Source organism: Urocampus carinirostris, chromosome 4 (assembly GCF_059441175.1).
Source record: "Urocampus carinirostris isolate Australia breed hairy pipefish chromosome 4, RoL_Ucar_1.0, whole genome shotgun sequence".
NCBI lineage: Eukaryota > Metazoa > Chordata > Actinopteri > Syngnathiformes > Syngnathidae > Urocampus > Urocampus carinirostris.
This window is the reverse complement of record NC_142352.1, coordinates 39,767,391-39,785,419: the sequence shown is the minus strand read 5'-3', so window position 1 is coordinate 39,785,419 and position 18,029 is coordinate 39,767,391. Positions and strand designations below refer to the sequence as shown.

The window sequence follows — 18,029 nt, the reverse complement described above, 5'->3', positions numbered from 1 at the left end:
TATCCTTTGTTGTCATTATTTTTTATATGAATTGATGAAATGGATATAGTCAGCCACTTAATTTGACTGATGGGAATTTCTTTTCCAGTCTCAGACAATATGGGAATTGGAATGTAGATAGTATGCTACCTATCTTATCTATAGACAAGTAACTAAGTTTGATAAACGTATTGATATCTTGGAACTAAATGGTTCTGTATTAACATCTGTCCCTTGCACACTCCTAACCAACACAAGTAAATGGATTGTTTGTCTTTGTTAGTCCATGTGCTGTCCTAAATGTTTCCATTTGCTCATGGTCTTTATATTTCATGTTTCAGTTCAAACTCTTTAACCAACTGAACAAGAGGTTGCAAAACATCAGGACTCTACGCACAACCCAGGGGGCTACACCAGCAGGGGGAAAAAAGAGACGCCTTGAGTTTGGCGCCACAGAGAAAGAAAATGAGGGGGATTTTGACTCCAGCACTTCTACTGTCATTGTCTCCCCAAGCTCCAGTAGCACCATCACCAACCCGTAAAGTGAAGGGGAACCCCAATTCATGACCAGCACTCCAGCAAAACAAGCTGATACTCTTGGTAATTGGATAGAAAAAAATTGTAGCATTCTCAATGGAGTAGACCCATTCATGGAAATTACACAAAATACAAGACAAATCAGCACTGCACATCGTTCTACTTCTTTTAGGAGGGCACAGACAAAACCTTTTATTGAAATTTTCAACTGGTGGGCTGAACAGAAACAAGAAAAAGCAGAAAAGGACAAGGCCAGGCACCAGAAAACTCTCATAAATACTATTTTTTTACAGGGGGGTGAAAATCTTGACCTTGTAATTTTTGCCTTTTCCTGTTTCTATTCAAGTAACATAATGAATGTCTTCATTAGATGTAGTGGACATTTTGTCTTTGTTCCAGTAGAAACAGTTAGTTTCAAGTAAGATCAATGAACAATGTAACCTTGAAAAATAATCAGAGAAAAACATGGTCAGGTAGTTGCTTTTTGTCCAACAAAAAAGGGCGAATTTTTAACCAAGTCGTATAATTTACTCAGCAAAAATTAAACCTTCCCTTTCACATGGTAGACGAGATATACTCTGTTTTAGTTCTCATTAAGATCACATTGAAACATTGACCGTGTCGTGGATTTTGAAGCGCAATTAACTGCAAAACACAAAAAGAAAACAATCAATCAAATGACCTAAATGTCCCTGAACACATCATGACCGTGCAACTGCGCTGCCCAATAGGCAGGTGCCTAAGCAGCCTCACAAAACTGCAATCTCGTGCTAATTCAACCAAACGAGTGCTACATTTAAGGAGAAAAAAAATATAAAAATAAAAGTGTTTTTACCTGCAACACAAGTGACAATCAAGCAATCTGCACAACAAATAGTTACTACAATGCGCTCTCATTTTGAGCGTAAGCCTCATTTCTCACTGTCTCTAAGTGTCAGTAATTGAAACTAAGTCAAGTCATGTAGTGTTTTTTAAGCTTAGATTTAAACATTTCCACTGAGCTTGCAGATTGAATATCAGGGGGAAGAGCATTCCACATCACCGGGCCCGGATGGAGAACGTTCTCGAACCTGCGGAACTCTTCTTGGCTCTTGGAATCACTAGTAGACCAGCGTTTTCAGAGCGAAGGCTCCGGACCGGGACATAGGGCGAAATTTAATCTGCTAAGATGTGAGGGAGCAAGTCCATGTATGATTTTGTATAAAACCAACAGAACCTTAAAATCACATCTTAAGCTAACAGGGAGCCAATGCAGGTTAGCCAAAATCGGGGTTATGTGATCAAACTTTCTTGTCTTAGTTAAAAGCCTCGCTGCAGCATTTGTACCTGCTAAAGGCTCTTGATTTTGGACTTCGGGAGACTGGAGAGTAGTGCATTACAGTATATTGGCCTAAACAGTGCAGTTCATTGTAGTTGGGCCATAATCACAGACTTTAGCGGGCTGAACCGTGGAAAAAATGCACTGCAACTGTCGACCAGGGATAACGGATTGCGGCCACAACCATGCATGTCGTATGAGAGAGAATGGATCGAGGTCGCAGAAAAGGAGTTTACTTTGCTGGATAGAACGGTGAAAATGTCAGGACCAGAATGGAAACAGGACCCAGTTGCGTAGCAATTACGACAAGTTTTATTGAAAAAGAGAGGAAGGGCTGCGCCCACGATCCAGTGTACGCCGTACGCACTCGGACTGTGATCTAAAGACGGAAGTGGAATTTCCGTAGCGAGCGATGGCGGTGTCAGGGACGGAAAAACTGGTCAGTAGCCGGGTCTGGGAGATCAAGTCGGGGTCGGAAACGAGTCGTAAGCCAGGACAGGAGAGTAGGCGTAGTGAAGATCAAAAATCGGTTGTAAGCCGGTACGGGAGAGCAGATATGGTCAGGAACAAAACTGCTCATAGCCGGAGACAAACAGGGGCAAAAACGGGACGGACGGGAGTCAAGGTTGAAAAAGCCTCACCTTGTATACACAGAGGTTCGGAGACGGACTAACAACAGGAGAGTGACAAGACTGCGTTTAACACTTAATTAAATGGAAATTACTCAGAGAAAAGTCATAACGTGGTATTAGAAAGATCTTTCTTGCGTAACTGAACAAAAAAAGATCGATTGAAGGGGTGAAACAGTCCAGCGTGAATAGAACGAAAACATCTTTGACAAATTCATCATAAATAGTGATCAAATATCAGCACACATGCCAACCATCTGACATTAAAAGGCGGTAGATTTTATCGTTTACTCTTTCCGTCTCCAGAATATTAAAAACACAAAACTAAACAAAGAAAAAAATCTTGTGGCAAACTTTGACCAAAATGGAAATCTAATGGAATGGTTTTGAGTTGATTATTCTTTAGAGACTTCCAAATACAGCAGCCGTACACTAAAATACTACTTTCAAGTCAAGATTTTTTTTGGGGGGGGGAGGGGGTCTGATTTTGAAAAAAAAAAAAAAACATGGCTTTTTGAAGAGGGAGAAAAGTGGTAGTCAGTGTAGGAAAAAGGTTATTTGACAAACTGTGTCCACTTAAATGTAGAGTCGCGATTGTCTTGGCGCCCAATTGGCCCCGCCTGTGTGGCGCCAGCTTCTGTCATGGTTGACATGGTGCCCAATTTGCCCGCCCGTGTGGCACCAGCTGCAGCTTATTGACAGATCTGCTCCCGTCAGTATTAAAACTCGTCCTCTCAGTTCCCTTTTTCGGTCTGTCTGCGAAACTCCGATTACGCTAGGCAAGCTTTTCGACCCTGACTCTCTCGCGTTCTGATTCCCGTCTGTTTCCCGGCTCCGACCCCTTTTCTGATCTCGACCACGATTTTTGCTCCCCCGCCCCGGCTACTGATCTGTTTTCTCCGCTCTCGACACCGCCATCGCTCGCCACGGAAATACCACTTCCGCGTCTGAGCAACCTGCTTCCCGCGACCAGCAATCTACAGATCGTGTGTACCATCCTTTCCCTTCTTCCCAATAAAACCAAGAGAAAAGCACGCAAATGGGTCCTGTCTCCGTTCTGGTCTTGACAGAAAGTCCGCTGACTATAAAGTGGCTAGATTACTGATTTAAGTAATCAAATCGGAATGCAAAGTAGTAACCCCTTAATGTATTGCAGTTTGGCTTCTTTGCGGATTATTATAATGCTTTGTGTTATAAATTTGGATCGCCCCGCCTTTTTTCTGCCTGTTTCTGCCTTTACGTCAACGACGATGTAGTGCGAGTTGTGCATTGACTTTAAATAGATTTACGATCCTACATTATATTATCTTTTTGAACTTTAGGTTCCCTGAAACTCATCCAAAGTTCTCTGAGAGGACAAAAGGCAGAGTAAGATGCTTTCTATTGGCAAAAAAAGTTGAACTTCTCCACCTGCTGAACTTGCTCTGGAACGTATGTCTCTCTTTGGCGCTCCCTAGTGGCCTTCTGGTGTTTAAAAAAATGTTTGACAATGGAAGGACAACAGGAAGACAAAGATTTTTAACATTTGCCAATGACAGTGTCTGAAACAACGTCTGACCGGGGCGTGCATCTTTTACGTCGGGCGTACAATTTACCAAATGTCTCCGCCCGAGTGGCCGACAACTTTTTCAAGAAAAAAAAAGAAACTTTTTTTTTTCAAATCAAACGTTTGCTTTATTCCAATTTCTGAATCTTTGTTCGGTTTGGAAATTTCGGAATTTCGTTTCATTTGGCAATTTGCATACTCAGCAGCCAATCAGAAGCCTGCATCGAATAACTTCGTACTTCCGGACTTTTCATAAGGGGGTGCATATCATTTTCCAAAGTAGACATACAGAGAACACAAGAAAAATGGATAAGTGGTTCGGAATGAAGACAAAAGATTCAAAAGAAGCTAACAAAATTTATCACAAAAGGTACAAAAGGTAAAAGTACATTGAACGCATCGTGGAGAGACGAGTTCAAGTCAAGTCAATGAAGATGAATAAATACAGGCACATACTGATGGTAGATGGAAAACAGCCATGTCATATATACATGCAATGAATGTTATAAGTAGATTTATAATAAACTTAATTTTAAAGTTCTGTCATATATTCTGATTATCAACCCTTAATACTTAATACAATGTTGTCTTATTGCGTTTCAAGTTGTGAAACATGGTAACTTCGCACGAGTTTCAGACACTGCCTATGGATATAGATAGATACAGTATGCGTTTCCTTAAGACTAATACAATGATTTTATTTTTTCGGCTCTAGACATATTTTTAGGTTCTTTTTGTTTTGTTTTGTTTTGTTTGTTTTCAAAAGGTGTGTAAAATCAGTTTTGCATAACATCCACACGACGGCGACAAAATATCCTTTGAAGTAAAAACGTTGTGTCATACATGCCACAAGATTACTTTTTTTTAATAATAATTTGACAATTTGAGTTATTTGTAATAAAAAAGAAAAGAACTGTACTTGCCCAAGACACACCACAGGAAATGGTACCCTACTGCAACCAACCATAAAGTTAATAATCCTAAACAAAAGATTAAGCCTGAAAAATGTTTAATAAATAAATAAAGGATTCTACTTTGCAGGTTTTGACTCCCGCGGGACGTTTTTTTTTGCACTTTATCTGTTTCACAATCTTGATTTTAAAGCGACAGAACCTCATCTAAAAGTAATTTTTTTTTGTCCCCGTTTCTCTAGACTGTGAAGAAACTTAAGCAGTTTATATTTGACCTGTACCTCCAAGCTAAGTCGCTCAACACCCAGGTGAGCTTCCCGGATATGATTGGGGAAATCATGTCAGTCCATGTCCTGAAGATCCTGGCGGGATTGGCCAATCCCATTTTGTTTCACCGATAAAACCTGGAAGATTTTGGTTCCTTTTTCAGTTTCTTTTGTTTTGCAATCAAGAAGTATCACATCTTTTGCTGCGAGCATTAACCGTAACAATAGCTTGTACTGTTTGCCGACGATAATGAGCGCTTTTACATGTTATCTGACACTTGCATGTCCTCTTTGAAGCCATATGTAGCCATCTATAGCCATCTATATTGTTGTTCTTTTAACACGGTCGCAACCGCAGATGCCACAAAACCGACAACACACCGACTTTTAAGGTGGGTGTGGAAATTGTAAGACTCCAACACAAAACTGGGATATGTAAAAAGATATAAGAAGATGATCATTCTTAGTTGGGCAATCAATGAAACCCATTCATTATTGTTAACAAAAACTTTGATTTTAACAAAATACCGATACTCGACCATAATCTTTTTGGGATCGGTGTCCGTCCACCAAAATGTTGGAGTACCGAAACAAGTTTTCCCTTACTATGTAATGGTACTTATTTTTATACGTTCCAAAACGCCCCAAATCTACTAATTGTGGACTGAGCAATTCGGAAAAACGCTGGACTGTGTCATGTAAGATCAAACATTTGGTTGTCTCCGGGAACTCTGTTTGACCCTCACAACACCCCCCCCCCCTCCCACGCGCGCCGAGGACAACAAAGTCAGTTAGTACTTTGTTCCTTTGTTTCTTTGTTTGGAGTCGTCCAATTTCGTTGTCACAGCATATCCCATGTTGTAACAATGACAATAAAGGCATATTCTATTCTATTTTATTCTAAATAACGTGTACCTAAACAATCCTAAATAGATGTTAACTAAAGATGTAACGAGGCAACAATCCTTATTTAAATGTGTACATAATAAAGATTAACACTCTACATTGCTCTTGTTATTATGTGATCATTTCCTTCTTCTGATTGTTGGCCCTAATGTTTTCCTGTCTTCTCCTTCCCATTTTCTTTTAGTTTTCTTGTATCTGTTAACGTTTTACAGGTGGACCCAAACACAGGAAAGCATGATCAGAAGCAGATGTGCTCAAAAAGAAGGATGGTTAATAACAAAAAAGAAGTACAAAGTAGAAAACAAGTGGTCACAAAACAATGAAACGTCCGAAGCATGATCAGAAGTAGATGTGCTCAAAAAGAAGTATGGTTATGTCAGGAGGACCAGAACAGAGCAGGAGACCCCAGAGCGTTCGTACAATTCTTTTATTTGGGGAAGTGTAAAGGGTTAGCGGGAGACGCGATGACCGTCGAACGTCAGCAGCAACGCCGTGAAGACAACTCCGGAACACGTAGCCAATCGTTGCGTGGGACGGAAGCAGGTCGAGTTTACCGGGACTGGAGAGAAGATCGTAGCGTGGGACGGAAGCAGGTCGGATCGGAGGCAGGCAGAATCAGGTAAACAAGTCAAAAAGGCACAGGTAAATCAGGAGAGTCAAACGGGGTACAAAAGTAATCCTCAGACGAAGAGGTCTCGGCGTAGCGTGCTTAAAAAGGGAACATAAACCAATCAGGAAGCGCATTCCAGCACGTCAGATGATTACCCCAGGTGGCTCCACTTAGGTAATCATGACAGGTTAATAACAAAGGAGGTACAAAGTAGAAAACAAGTGGTCACAAAACAATGAAACGTCCGAAGCATGATCAGAAGTAGATGTGCTCAAAAAGAAGTATGGTTATGTCAGGAGGACCAGAACAGAGCAGGAGACCCCAGAGCGTTCGTACAATTCTTTTATTTGGGGAAGTGTAAAGGGTTAGCGGGAGACGCGATGACCGTCGAACGTCAGCAGCAACGCCGTGAAGACAACTTCGGAACACGTAGCCAATCGTTGCGTGGGACGGAAGCAGGTCGAGTTTACCGGGACTGGAGAGAAGATCGTAGCGTGGGACGGAAGCAGGTCGGATCGGAGGCAGGCAGAATCAGGTAAACAAGTCAAGAAGGCACAGGTAAATCAGGAGAGTCAAACAGGGTACAAAAGTAATCCTCAGACGAAGAGGTCTCGGCGTAGCGTGCTTAAAAAGGGAACATAAACCAATCAGGAAACGCATTCACGCACGTCAGATGATTACCCCAGGTGGCTCCACTTAGGTAATCATGAAAGGTTAATAACAAAGGAGGTACAAAGTAACAAGTGGTCACAAAACAATGAAATGTCCGAAGCATAAACAGAAGCAGATGTGCTCAAAAAGGATGGGTAATAACAAAAGGAGGTACAAAGTAACAAGTGGTCACAAAACAATGAAATGTCCAAACTAGAAACAAGAAACAAACCAGGATGAAACTGGAAAACATTGTGACTTAGTATCTTGTCCAACCAGTCTGTAGAATAGGTTAGGGTAATCACAACCAAGTATGGAGAGATGAGGCCTATGGGGGAAGGTGGCATGTTTAGAGATCAATGATCTTTCTCAAAATCATTGGCCAAGATGGCTGCTCATCTTACTTCAGGAGTTACAGTGGCTTGCGAAACTATTTGGCCCCCTTGAACTTTGTGACGGAAAAACGGGTCAGTAGCCGGAACAGGTGAGCAAAAACATGGTCGGGTTCGGAAGCGAGTCGGAAGCCAGGAAAGGAGAGTAGACGTGGTCGGGGACAAAAGAAGTCGAAAGCCGGCATGGGAGAGTAGACGTGGTCAGTATCAAAAACAAGTCGAAGCTGGGGGAAAGACAGTAGCAAAAACAGGTGGGAGTCAGGGTCAAAAAGGCCTGCCTAGTGTTGACGGACTGACAACAAGGGACAGATAGGAGTGGGTATAGATGGGAACAGGGAGACAATCAGAGTCTGAGGGAGTTAGGCACAGGTGATTCACACCGCTAATCATGACAGGCGAGTCATGTAAATGTGACATTAGCGTTAGCAACAGGAAGAATAATTAGCATGTCGGGAATCCGATATATTGGAACAAAGAAAAAAAACTCGTAGAACTTGTAACAGGTCAGCAGCTGAAAGCCATAAACTAGCTGCCTTGAGTCAATAAATACCATCTTGACTTTTTCAAAACAATTGTGAAATCGCACCAAAAAATTTGGCATTAATGCCAGAGTCGGGAACCAAAGAGCCTTCAAAGCAAATAATATTTCGATTTTTTAGGAAAGAGCCACACCATATAAATTAAGACAAAATACCACAAACCCGCTCTTCAGCTTTTCATCAGAAATTGCCCTGACAATGAACATATATTATTTTATGAGCTTATAAAGGATTACAGACGCTGCCCTACTTACGAAACGAGATCGTTCGTAAATTGAATTTGTTCGTAAGTTTCTTCAGTGATAAATTTTGTATGGAATATATTTTTAAGGTTTCTATAAGTAACCTGTATTGTTTTATACCAAAAAGTAAACATTTCATGGAATAATATCCTCTATAAAGAGAAATACATTTAAATTTAACTTACTTTTGGAAGGTGGGCTTCAAAAGGTCCTCATCCGTAGTAGAGATGATGGGGAAAAAAAAGCAATCCACCCATTTTCTCAACCGCATCAAGTTTTCTTATTCCACTTTGATTTCAAAGAAACGGCTTGCCACTTCTTTACGCTTCACGCCAACCAATTTGAATGGATGCACAAGATATTGAACAATAAAAATGTCAAAGTTCTTTGCGCGCTCGAGATACACTATAGAATGTTTACACACAAACTAGGAAAGGGAAGCAGATTTCTTCTTTGGGGTGGATGCTGGGTGAGCTCTCACAGCGCCACACGCCGGTAGTGGCGGAAAGAAGCACTACAGCACTGTCCACTACTCGGAAAAACTTGCACAAAATACAAAATCTAACAGCAATGTCGGAAATTTTCAGACATCCCGATTTTTTTTTCCGTATCTATCGTTTTATGTAAGTCGAACGGACGAAAGTCGGGGAGTAGCGGACTAAACCTTTGGCTACGTGTGAAACGCGGGAAGGAATCGTATTGCCAAAATATCCTCACGAGGATCTTTAGATGGCTCGTGGCTCCCTCCGTCCCTGATCCCTGCGTTAATACCAAGAAATAAACCGTAACCATCTGTTTCAAAACCCACCAAAACCGATGGCGACCGTGTCGAAATGTGAAAAGAAACCGACCGGATTGACGTCGGGTTTCCCCATCCCCGGACGGGAGCCCGCAGGGGCCCCCGAAAACCACAACATATGAGACTGGCTGGTGTTTGCGCCACCCGTAAAGTCTTTTGGCTTGCTTGGAAAACAACTTTATAGTTCTTTTTAGTGTTGTATTGCTTTTAAATTAAAAACCACTGACTTAGCCAAGATACAGTGATGGATCTCTAATCCAACGACTCTATTCGAAGAAATCCGTCCCAAAAATGAGTCCTCTTCGTTCCCGTAGTAGAAAAGTAGTCGCAGGAATAAAGCCCAACGAGAAGGTGATGATCGGCCAGTTTAGCTACCCGAGCCCGGTCGGTGAGGATCATTTCGAGAGAGGGATCGACGATAGGCGTCAAAGAGGCGTCCCGCGGGCCCAATCAGCCCCACCGAGGGTTTTAATCGGGCCCGCAAGACAACACTGAGAAAAATGAGTTGCAGTGTCAAATATGTCCACTTGATGTCAGCCAAGTCGGGCACTGCTCGCAAAGCAACTGTAGAAGTATTTACTCTCTCTCGCTCTCTCTCGCTGTCTTTCTTTTTCCTCTCCCTCCAACTCTCTTTCTTACCTTATCTGATTCGTTTTCTCCTTTTTTCTATTTCTCAATTTTCTTTCACACCCTCTACCTCTCTCCTTTTTCTTGCTGTCTTTCCATCCCTTTTTTCTATCTGTCCCTCTTCTTTATTCTCACGTTTTCTCACTCCCTTTCTTTATCCCTCTTCTCATGCTCACTCTTTTCCTCTCTTTTTATTTTCTCCCATGCTTCTGATCTTTCCCTCTCTTTCTCACTTGCTATCTTTTTATTTCTCTTATTGTTTCTTTCCCTTTCTTTTTCTGTCTCTCTTTCGCCCTCTCTCTCTCTCTCTCTCTCTCTTTACCAATTCCTCTCTCTTGCTGTCTTTGTTTTCCTCTTTTTTTCCCCTCTCTAATTCTCTTTCTCTCTCAGCCTCTCCCTTTTTATTTATCGTTTTTCTTTTAAACCCACTCTCACAACCTTTTTTCTATTTCTCTCTCTCCCTTTTCTTGCTCTCCAACCCTTTTTTCTCTATCTCCTTTTTTCACTCTTTTTATCACTGTCTGTCTTTCTCACTTCCTTTCTTTATCCCTGTTTTTTGCATGCTCACTTTTTTCTCTTTTTATTTTCTCCCATGCTTCTGATCTTTCACGCTCGTTCTCATTTTTGCTCTTTTTATTATTATCTTTATTCCTCTCTTTGTTTCTTTCACTTTCTTTTTCCAACTCTCTTTCTCTCTCTCGCTCTTTACCAATTTCTCTTTCTCGCTGTCTTTGGTTTTCCTCTATTTCTTTGTCTCTCCAACTCTCTCCTTGTTTTATTTATCGTTTTTCTTTCTCACACACTCCCACACCTTTTTTCTAATTGTCTCCCTTTTAAGCAGAAAGTCAATTTCTTAACGAGCCGCTGCTGGCACCACACGGGTGGGGCCAATTGGGCACCATGGCATCCGTGACAGAAGTGAGCTGCCTTCTTGGCTATTCTTGCCCAGTCAGTTAGCATTATTTCGAGAGACATCGTCAATCTGACACCATGTGTTGAGAATTGATTGCGATTATAATAATGGGTACCCAGGAAGTTAGGGATGAGGGGAAGAAAAAGAGGAAAACAGAACAACGATCGAGTCGAAATAGGAAATGATTCCGAAATACAAAAATGGTGTACGAATGAGTGTCTGTCATCGAACCTCTGCTCAAAGGTACAGTAAATGGTTTCCAATTGTTTTATATTTTACATCTTTATTATGCAACAACTCCTCACTTACGGTTGTTTAGGTACACATTTTTTAAATATTTGGAGTTCCTCTGGTTGTTCAGGTGCACCTTTTTTCAAAATGTTGGGTCGTTTAGAATGCGTAGGAACGAATCAACAGAGGTACCATTACTCCCTATGGAAAAAAAATGTTCCATATTTTGAACAACTTTGTTTTCGGACACCGATCCCGAACGGATGACGGTCGAGTACCGAGATATTATACTGCCCTTGACAATCGAGACACAAAGTGCTAATCTGAATCATTTTTAAGGATGTGCATACGGTAGCCGGTGACTTCAGCTGGGTTTTTCGCCGATTATAAGCGTTAAGGTGAAAGATAACCCAACGTAGCCAACAACGTTTTTATATGTGCATATTAAAGTGCTTCACTCATAGCCGAACATGTACAGTGCATCTGGAAAGTATGCACAGCGCTTCACTTTTTCCACATTTTGTTATCTTACAGCCTCATTCCAAATTGTATTAATTTAATCTCTTATCTCAAAATTCTACTCAAAATACTCCATTAAGACAATGTGAAAACGTTTTTTTTTTTTACTTTTTTTGAATTTATTAAAAATAGAAAACTAAGAAATCACATTTACATAAATATTCACAGCCTTTGCCATGAAGCTCAAAATTGAGCTCAGGTGCATCTTTTTTCCACTGACCATCCTTGAGATCTTTCTACAGCTTAATCGGAGTCCACCTGCAGTAAATTCAGTTGATTGGACATGGTTTGGAAAGGCACACACCTGTCTATATAAGGTCCCACAGTTGAGTGTGCATGTCAGAGCACAAACACCAAGCATGAAGTCAAAAGAACTGTCTGCAAACCTGCGAGACAGGATTGTCTTTAGGCACAAATCTGGGGAAGGATACAAAAAATGTTCTGCTCCTTTGAAAGTCCCAATGAGTATAGTGGCCTCCATCATTCGTAAATGGAAGACATTTGGAACCACCATGACTCTTCCTAGAGCTGGCCTGCCTTCTAAACTGAGCGATCGGGGAAGAAGGCCCCTAGTCAGGGAGGTGACCGAGAACCCGATGGTCGCTCTGTCAGAGCTCCAGCGTTCTTCTGTGGAGAGAGGAGAGCCTTCCAGAAGGACAACCATTTCGGTGGAAATGTTTAAATCTCGGCTTAAAACTCACTTCTACTCTATAGCATACGAGTAACCTAATCTTCTTATATGTAATAACTTGTGAAGCCCTTAGAGACTAATTGTGATTAAGGGCTATACAAATAAAAATGACTTGACTTGACTTGACTTCTGCAGCAATCCACCAATCAGGCCTGTATGGTAGAGTGGCCAGACGAAAGCCACTCCTTAGTAAAAGGAACATGCAAGCCCGTCTGGAATTTGCCAAAAAGCACCTGAATGACTTTCAGACCATGAGAAACAAAATACTCTGGTCTGATGAGACAAAGATTGAACTCTTTGGTGTGAATGCCAGGCGCCATGTTTGGAGGAAACCAGGCACCGCACATCACCAGGCCAATACTATCCCTACAGTGAAGCATGGTGGTGGCAGCATCATGCTGTTTTTAGCAGCAGGAACTGGCAGACTAGTCAGGATAGAAGGAAAAATGAGTGTAGCAATACATAGAGAAATCATGGATGAAAACCTGCTCCAGAGCGCTCTTGACCTAGGCTGGGGCGAAGGTTCATTTTTCAGCAGGACAACGACCCAAAGCACACAGCCAAGATCTCAAAAGATTGGCTTCAGAACCACTCCGTGAATGTCCTGGAGTAGCCCAGCCAGAGTCCAGACTTGAATCCGATCGAACATCTCAGGAGAGATCTGAAAATGGCTGTGCACAAACGTCTCCCATCCAACCTGATTGAGCTTGAGACTTATTGCAAAGAAGAATGGGCAAAACTGCCTAAGGATAGGTGTGCTAAACTTGTGGGATCATATTCAAAAAGACATGAGGCTGTATTTGCTGCCAAAGGTGGATCAACAAAGTATTAAGCAAAGGCTGTGAATACTTATGTAAATGTGATTTCTTACTTTTCTATTTTTAATAAATTCAAAAAAGTAAAAGAAAATATATTTTCACATTGTCATAATGGAGTTTTTTTGTGTAGAATTTTGAGATAAGAGATTAAATTAATACAATTTGGAATGAGGCTGTAACAACAAAATGTGAAAAAAGTGAAGCGCTGTGAATACATTCAATATGGCGGCGCCCCTGTTCGGCTGCGGCTACATCGGCTCGCTACAGTTTTTTTACATTTCGGCCATAAGACCCAGTCTTCGACACAGTTTTGACGGCGCACAAAGTCGGCTCGAACTGCAGATTTATATACGATCGCAGTTTTTTGCTGGATATGCGATCATCCAGACATCAAGTGCTCGGTGCTACGACCACTCGGGAGTTTTTATTAGCCAAGGACTGCTACGTCAACAAGACCCAGCGGCCTACAAATCAGCGAAGCAGAGTGGCAAGAGAGCGGTGTGACCGGAGGAGGAAACGAGGTTGTCGGGCCGGGCTAACCGCTAGGCTAAAGGCTAAACCCTTCAAAACGCCTCTCCCATCCATTTTCCTCTCCAACGTTCGCTCTCCGGACAATAAACTGGACCATTTACAACTGGAACTAACATCGAACCGCGAGATGACGAACTGCTGCTCTATAATTCTGACGAAGACACGGTTAATCTTATCTATCCCGGCTGACGCTCAAGGAAACTGTGCGGGTCAGATGTATCGACATTTCGTTTTGTGTACACGTGTACACGAATGACAATAAAGTAAATCTGAATCTGAATACTTTCCGGATGCACTGTATATATTGATTCAATGTTGCTTTCGGTATCGTGATTCCCCGCCTGAGTGGCGCCAACTGCGGCTCGTTGACAGATTGGCTTTTCGTCTATTTGAGCTCAGTGCTCTCTCTCTTTCTTTGTCAGTCCGTCAACGAACCTCTGCCCCACAAGACGTGGGTTTTGACTCGGTCCTGTTTCCTGTCGGTATTCCCTGTCCGGTATTATTCCTGTTTATTTTTGTCCTGTTTAATATCGGTTTCCAGTTACGTTCAAGCACAGGGAGTTCATGCAAACCCTGCACAAGAAGGTTGGTAGCTGGATTTGTTCCCATGACCTCAGAACTGTGCTGCCGACGCACCAACCACTCAGCTGCCGTGCTACCCTACCAAAACACCAAGGCTCACGCTGCCACCGTCAATGGGACCAACCAAGATCAACGGGGCAGTAACATTAAATTAGGAAAACAAGATGCGCATGATAAAGTTGTGTGTGGTAATAAGTTGTTTGATATGGTTGTTACGAGGAGCAGAGCTCGAGAAATCGCAACGGCGGATGGGAATCGCGGGTCCGGAAGTGCAGCCGGAGATCCGAACAGCGGCGCTGCAGTTGCAGACCTTGAAGCATCAAAGAGACAGCAGCCCGGTTAAGTGTGACGCTACTGTACAACATGCCCAAACCGGTGAGAATTTGGAAAGTCTCATCTCATCTCATCTCATTAGCCGTACCGCTTATCCTCATTAGGGTCGCGGGGGGGCTGGAGCCCATCCCAGCCATCTTCGGGCAGTGGGCAGGGGACACCCTGAACTGGTTGCCAGCCAATCGCAGGGCACACAGGGACAGACAACTCATTCGCTCATTCACACCTAGGGACAATTTGGACCGGCCAATTCACCTGAAATGCATGTTTTTGGAATGTGGGAGGAAACCGGAGTGCCCGGAGGAAACCCACGCAAGCACGGGGAGAACATACAAACTCCGCACAGAAAGTCTGGAGCTGGATTTGAACCCACGACAGGTTCCCATGACATGAACTGTGCCGCACAAGCGCTAACCACTGCTCCGCCGTGCTGCCGACAATTTGGAAAGTACAAGTACATTTTACCTTATGAAAGGCTGACTGGCTCCAAGGTATGGAAGCTCAAAAGTACCAAAATGAAATTGTTACGGAAAAAAAAAAGTGAGAAAGACGAAAACGTGCAAATTGTCATTTGTAGAATATGGTGTCATAAGAAACATGCACTCAAAATCTTTTAAAGGGACAGTGTGTATAATTTGACCCCAAGATGTCTCTGCATTGTGTAGTGCAACCGAAATAAGAGTGCTTAACAGGAAAAATACAATGCAAAAAATAAATGAATAAATAAATAAATAAAGAGAGTCAAAGTGCCGAAAAAAAGCACTATTTTCTTCTAATTATTATTTCATATCCGCTGCCTCTAGGTGATGCTCATGTTATGGAAAACTCCAGTAAGTCAAGTTTACAGTCACGCTGTCACACCAGCAGTCCCCGTTTTGGCTGTAAATTGCTAAAACTACTTTATAAGGAAGCTGATTAAACAATTTAGGTTCACTATCGAGACATTTTTAATAGAAACTCACAGAAAGAACTTTAACCGAAAACAAACGTTTTATTCAGAAGCTGTAGCGAAGCACCTCAAACAATTTGATTGGGTAAGTGTTAAGAATAGGCGGAACTATAAACAGGGCATGCGCACTTTTACTCCATTGCCCAGCGCCTGTGCTAAAAGTAAATACGGAAGTATCTTCAGTTTTAGGAATTTTCGACATTTTCACAAAATAACTGCTTGCACCAGGTTTTAAATCAATAATTTAAGACAAAATGACAGACAAAATGAGCCTCAGCACTCATAAGTAACGGCGGGAGGGAGTCGAATTTTAAGTCCTATACCTATACCTCCATTGATATGGAACCCTCAAACGTTGCACAGTAAAATGACAACAATTACCAACAACAATGACGTAATCTCAAAGCGACGAGGTCTCGTTAGCCAAGATCAGCATGCAGAAAAATAAAAACTCATACCGCAAAACCAAAATAACGATGAAAAGTTTGTAGTGCAGTAAATCTTTGTTAAAGAGTAATTAAATGATAATGACAATTTAAAGGAAAAGGTTGCGTCCCCAGCATAAATGATGCGTCTAGGACACAGCTACATGGGCAAATGAAAACACTGAGTGTATAATACAAGATAATTATACAGAATAGTTTAAAAGTCATAATAGTTTCACGTAAAAAGATTATTTCCTTAGTTTTTTCTCATATTATATCTTATCTCAGTCTAACTAACATCAAAGCGGCGCTGCCACGAGCGGCTGCCTTTTCCAGCAGCTGCCCAATTGTTTTATTGTCTGCTCCTATCTTCGGTGTTTTTTCTTCCCGTTTTGACAACTACACTATGGATTACTTCTATCCTATGGACATGGGTTTTAGCGCACAATAAATGTGTGTACTCAAGAAATTTCAACTCCTTGCCCTAAAGAATTCTCGTGCCGGCGTGATGAAGGGGCCCATGGTGAAAGGACAGCCGGAGCTAGCGAAGCGGCTAGCGAAGCGGCTAGCGGCGTTATAAGTCTTCGGTACCATCCGCAATCATAGTAAATGCGAATTCACGACCAAATAAGATCATCGAGTGCTTTTTGAAAACATCGAAACGCACAGGGAGCGCAGTTGCTGTGTTTTGCGGAAACGTGGCTCACGTTTAGCATTCCGGACGCTAACGTGTAGCCACCCGAAGCTACCCGGAGCAATCCGGCTTCAACGCCGCTAAACAGAAACACGAAAGCCGGGGGGAATCGGAGAAGAGGCGGACTTGCTAACACGAGGTCGTGTATCCCTGGATTTTCACAAAGAAAAGATTTCCATCTGCTGCAGGGATGTCGAACTTTTGGACTGGCGTGACGTCATCCGCTCCGCTACAAGCACCCTAGGGCATCATGTTAATCTGTTAATAAACAACGGGGTAGACTGCTGGAAGTGTGAATTTCCCTACGGGGATGAATAAAGTATATATCTATCTATCTATCTATCTATTCAATAATAGATTACTCTCAATAAAATAATGCACACAAAAAGAGCAGGTGATATGAATCATTTCGAATAATCAAAATTTTAAAAGAAGTTTGAAAATGACGCCATATTAACACAAATAAAGAAAATTCGAGACTAGAAATCATTAATATCGTAGCTGAAGCTATTTCAGTCACTGCTTAGAACTAAGACTATTGCGTAAAAACAAAGATTGTTGAGCAGAATAAAAAATTATGATAATAATATAAAATAAATACGAATCAACAAGATAATTCATAAGTGACAAGTATGTATTGCTTCATATTGAATCAATAACAAGAGATTATGATTACAGAGAGAGGAAAAGACAATTAGAAAGTTTTGACATTGAGTTCGAGTTGGCATTTTTTAAAATCTTTAGAGATTTTTGGATGATTAGATAGTGTGAGGGTTTGGAATTTTGATGAGTTTAGCTAAAGGACTAGATGGAATTAAAATTAACGGATCAATGGATTTCGAGACATATCATAGTGATTTAAAAATATAACTGCATGGGAAATGAAGGGATAGAAACTAATTAAACTAAGATAATGTCTACTAGACCTAAGATTTATGGCCCGAGCCCAAGCCCGAACCCGAACCCGAGGCAATTTCGGGCCGGGTCGGGCCTGAAATGTCAGTCATACGGTCGGGTCGGGTCGGGTCCGGTCCTGCTTTTTTTTTTTTTTTTTTTAACATTAATTAATAATTATAAATATATGTTCATTAAAAATATATACTTAAACCATGTATGGATACTAGACCAAGGAATACTTGTTATAAAATAAATAATTTGGATAAAACGGAGAAGGAGCTGTAATCGCTATTTAACGGAGCCAGAGCATGCTCTGTGCACGTGACGTGAATGTTGTCCTTGTAGTGGGTTGTACATAATTCACCTACGGAACCATTGTTTAGTTAGCGAGTTCCTAGGGGGACTCTTAATTCGGCCGGTTCTAGCGACTCCCGTGTTTGTTTTATTATTGCAAGTTTACATGTCATTAAAGCAGCTCCCGTTGGCACCTTTGT

The 18,029-nt window shown here is 41.7% G+C and overlaps 1 protein-coding gene across 4 annotated transcripts in view; it reads left to right on the top strand.

Moving 5' to 3' along the window:
* The window catches only part of LOC148367540 (uncharacterized), a 38,803-nt gene extending 24,198 nt beyond the window's left edge, over positions 1-14,605 (top strand). For 2 of the 4 annotated variants that reach the window (XM_088334523.1, XM_088334521.1), the window contains exon 9: positions 321-1,913. In XM_088334523.1, the coding sequence (XP_088190649.1) occupies positions 321-521 (201 nt within the window). In that variant the 3' untranslated portion in view covers positions 522-1,913. Of the gene's footprint in view, positions 1-320; positions 1,914-5,162; positions 6,190-14,196 lie in introns of those variants that run through there. The other 2 variants (XR_015850339.1, XR_015850338.1) reach the window with 2 other exon arrangements.
* The last annotated feature ends 3,424 nt before the right edge of the window (positions 14,606-18,029 follow it).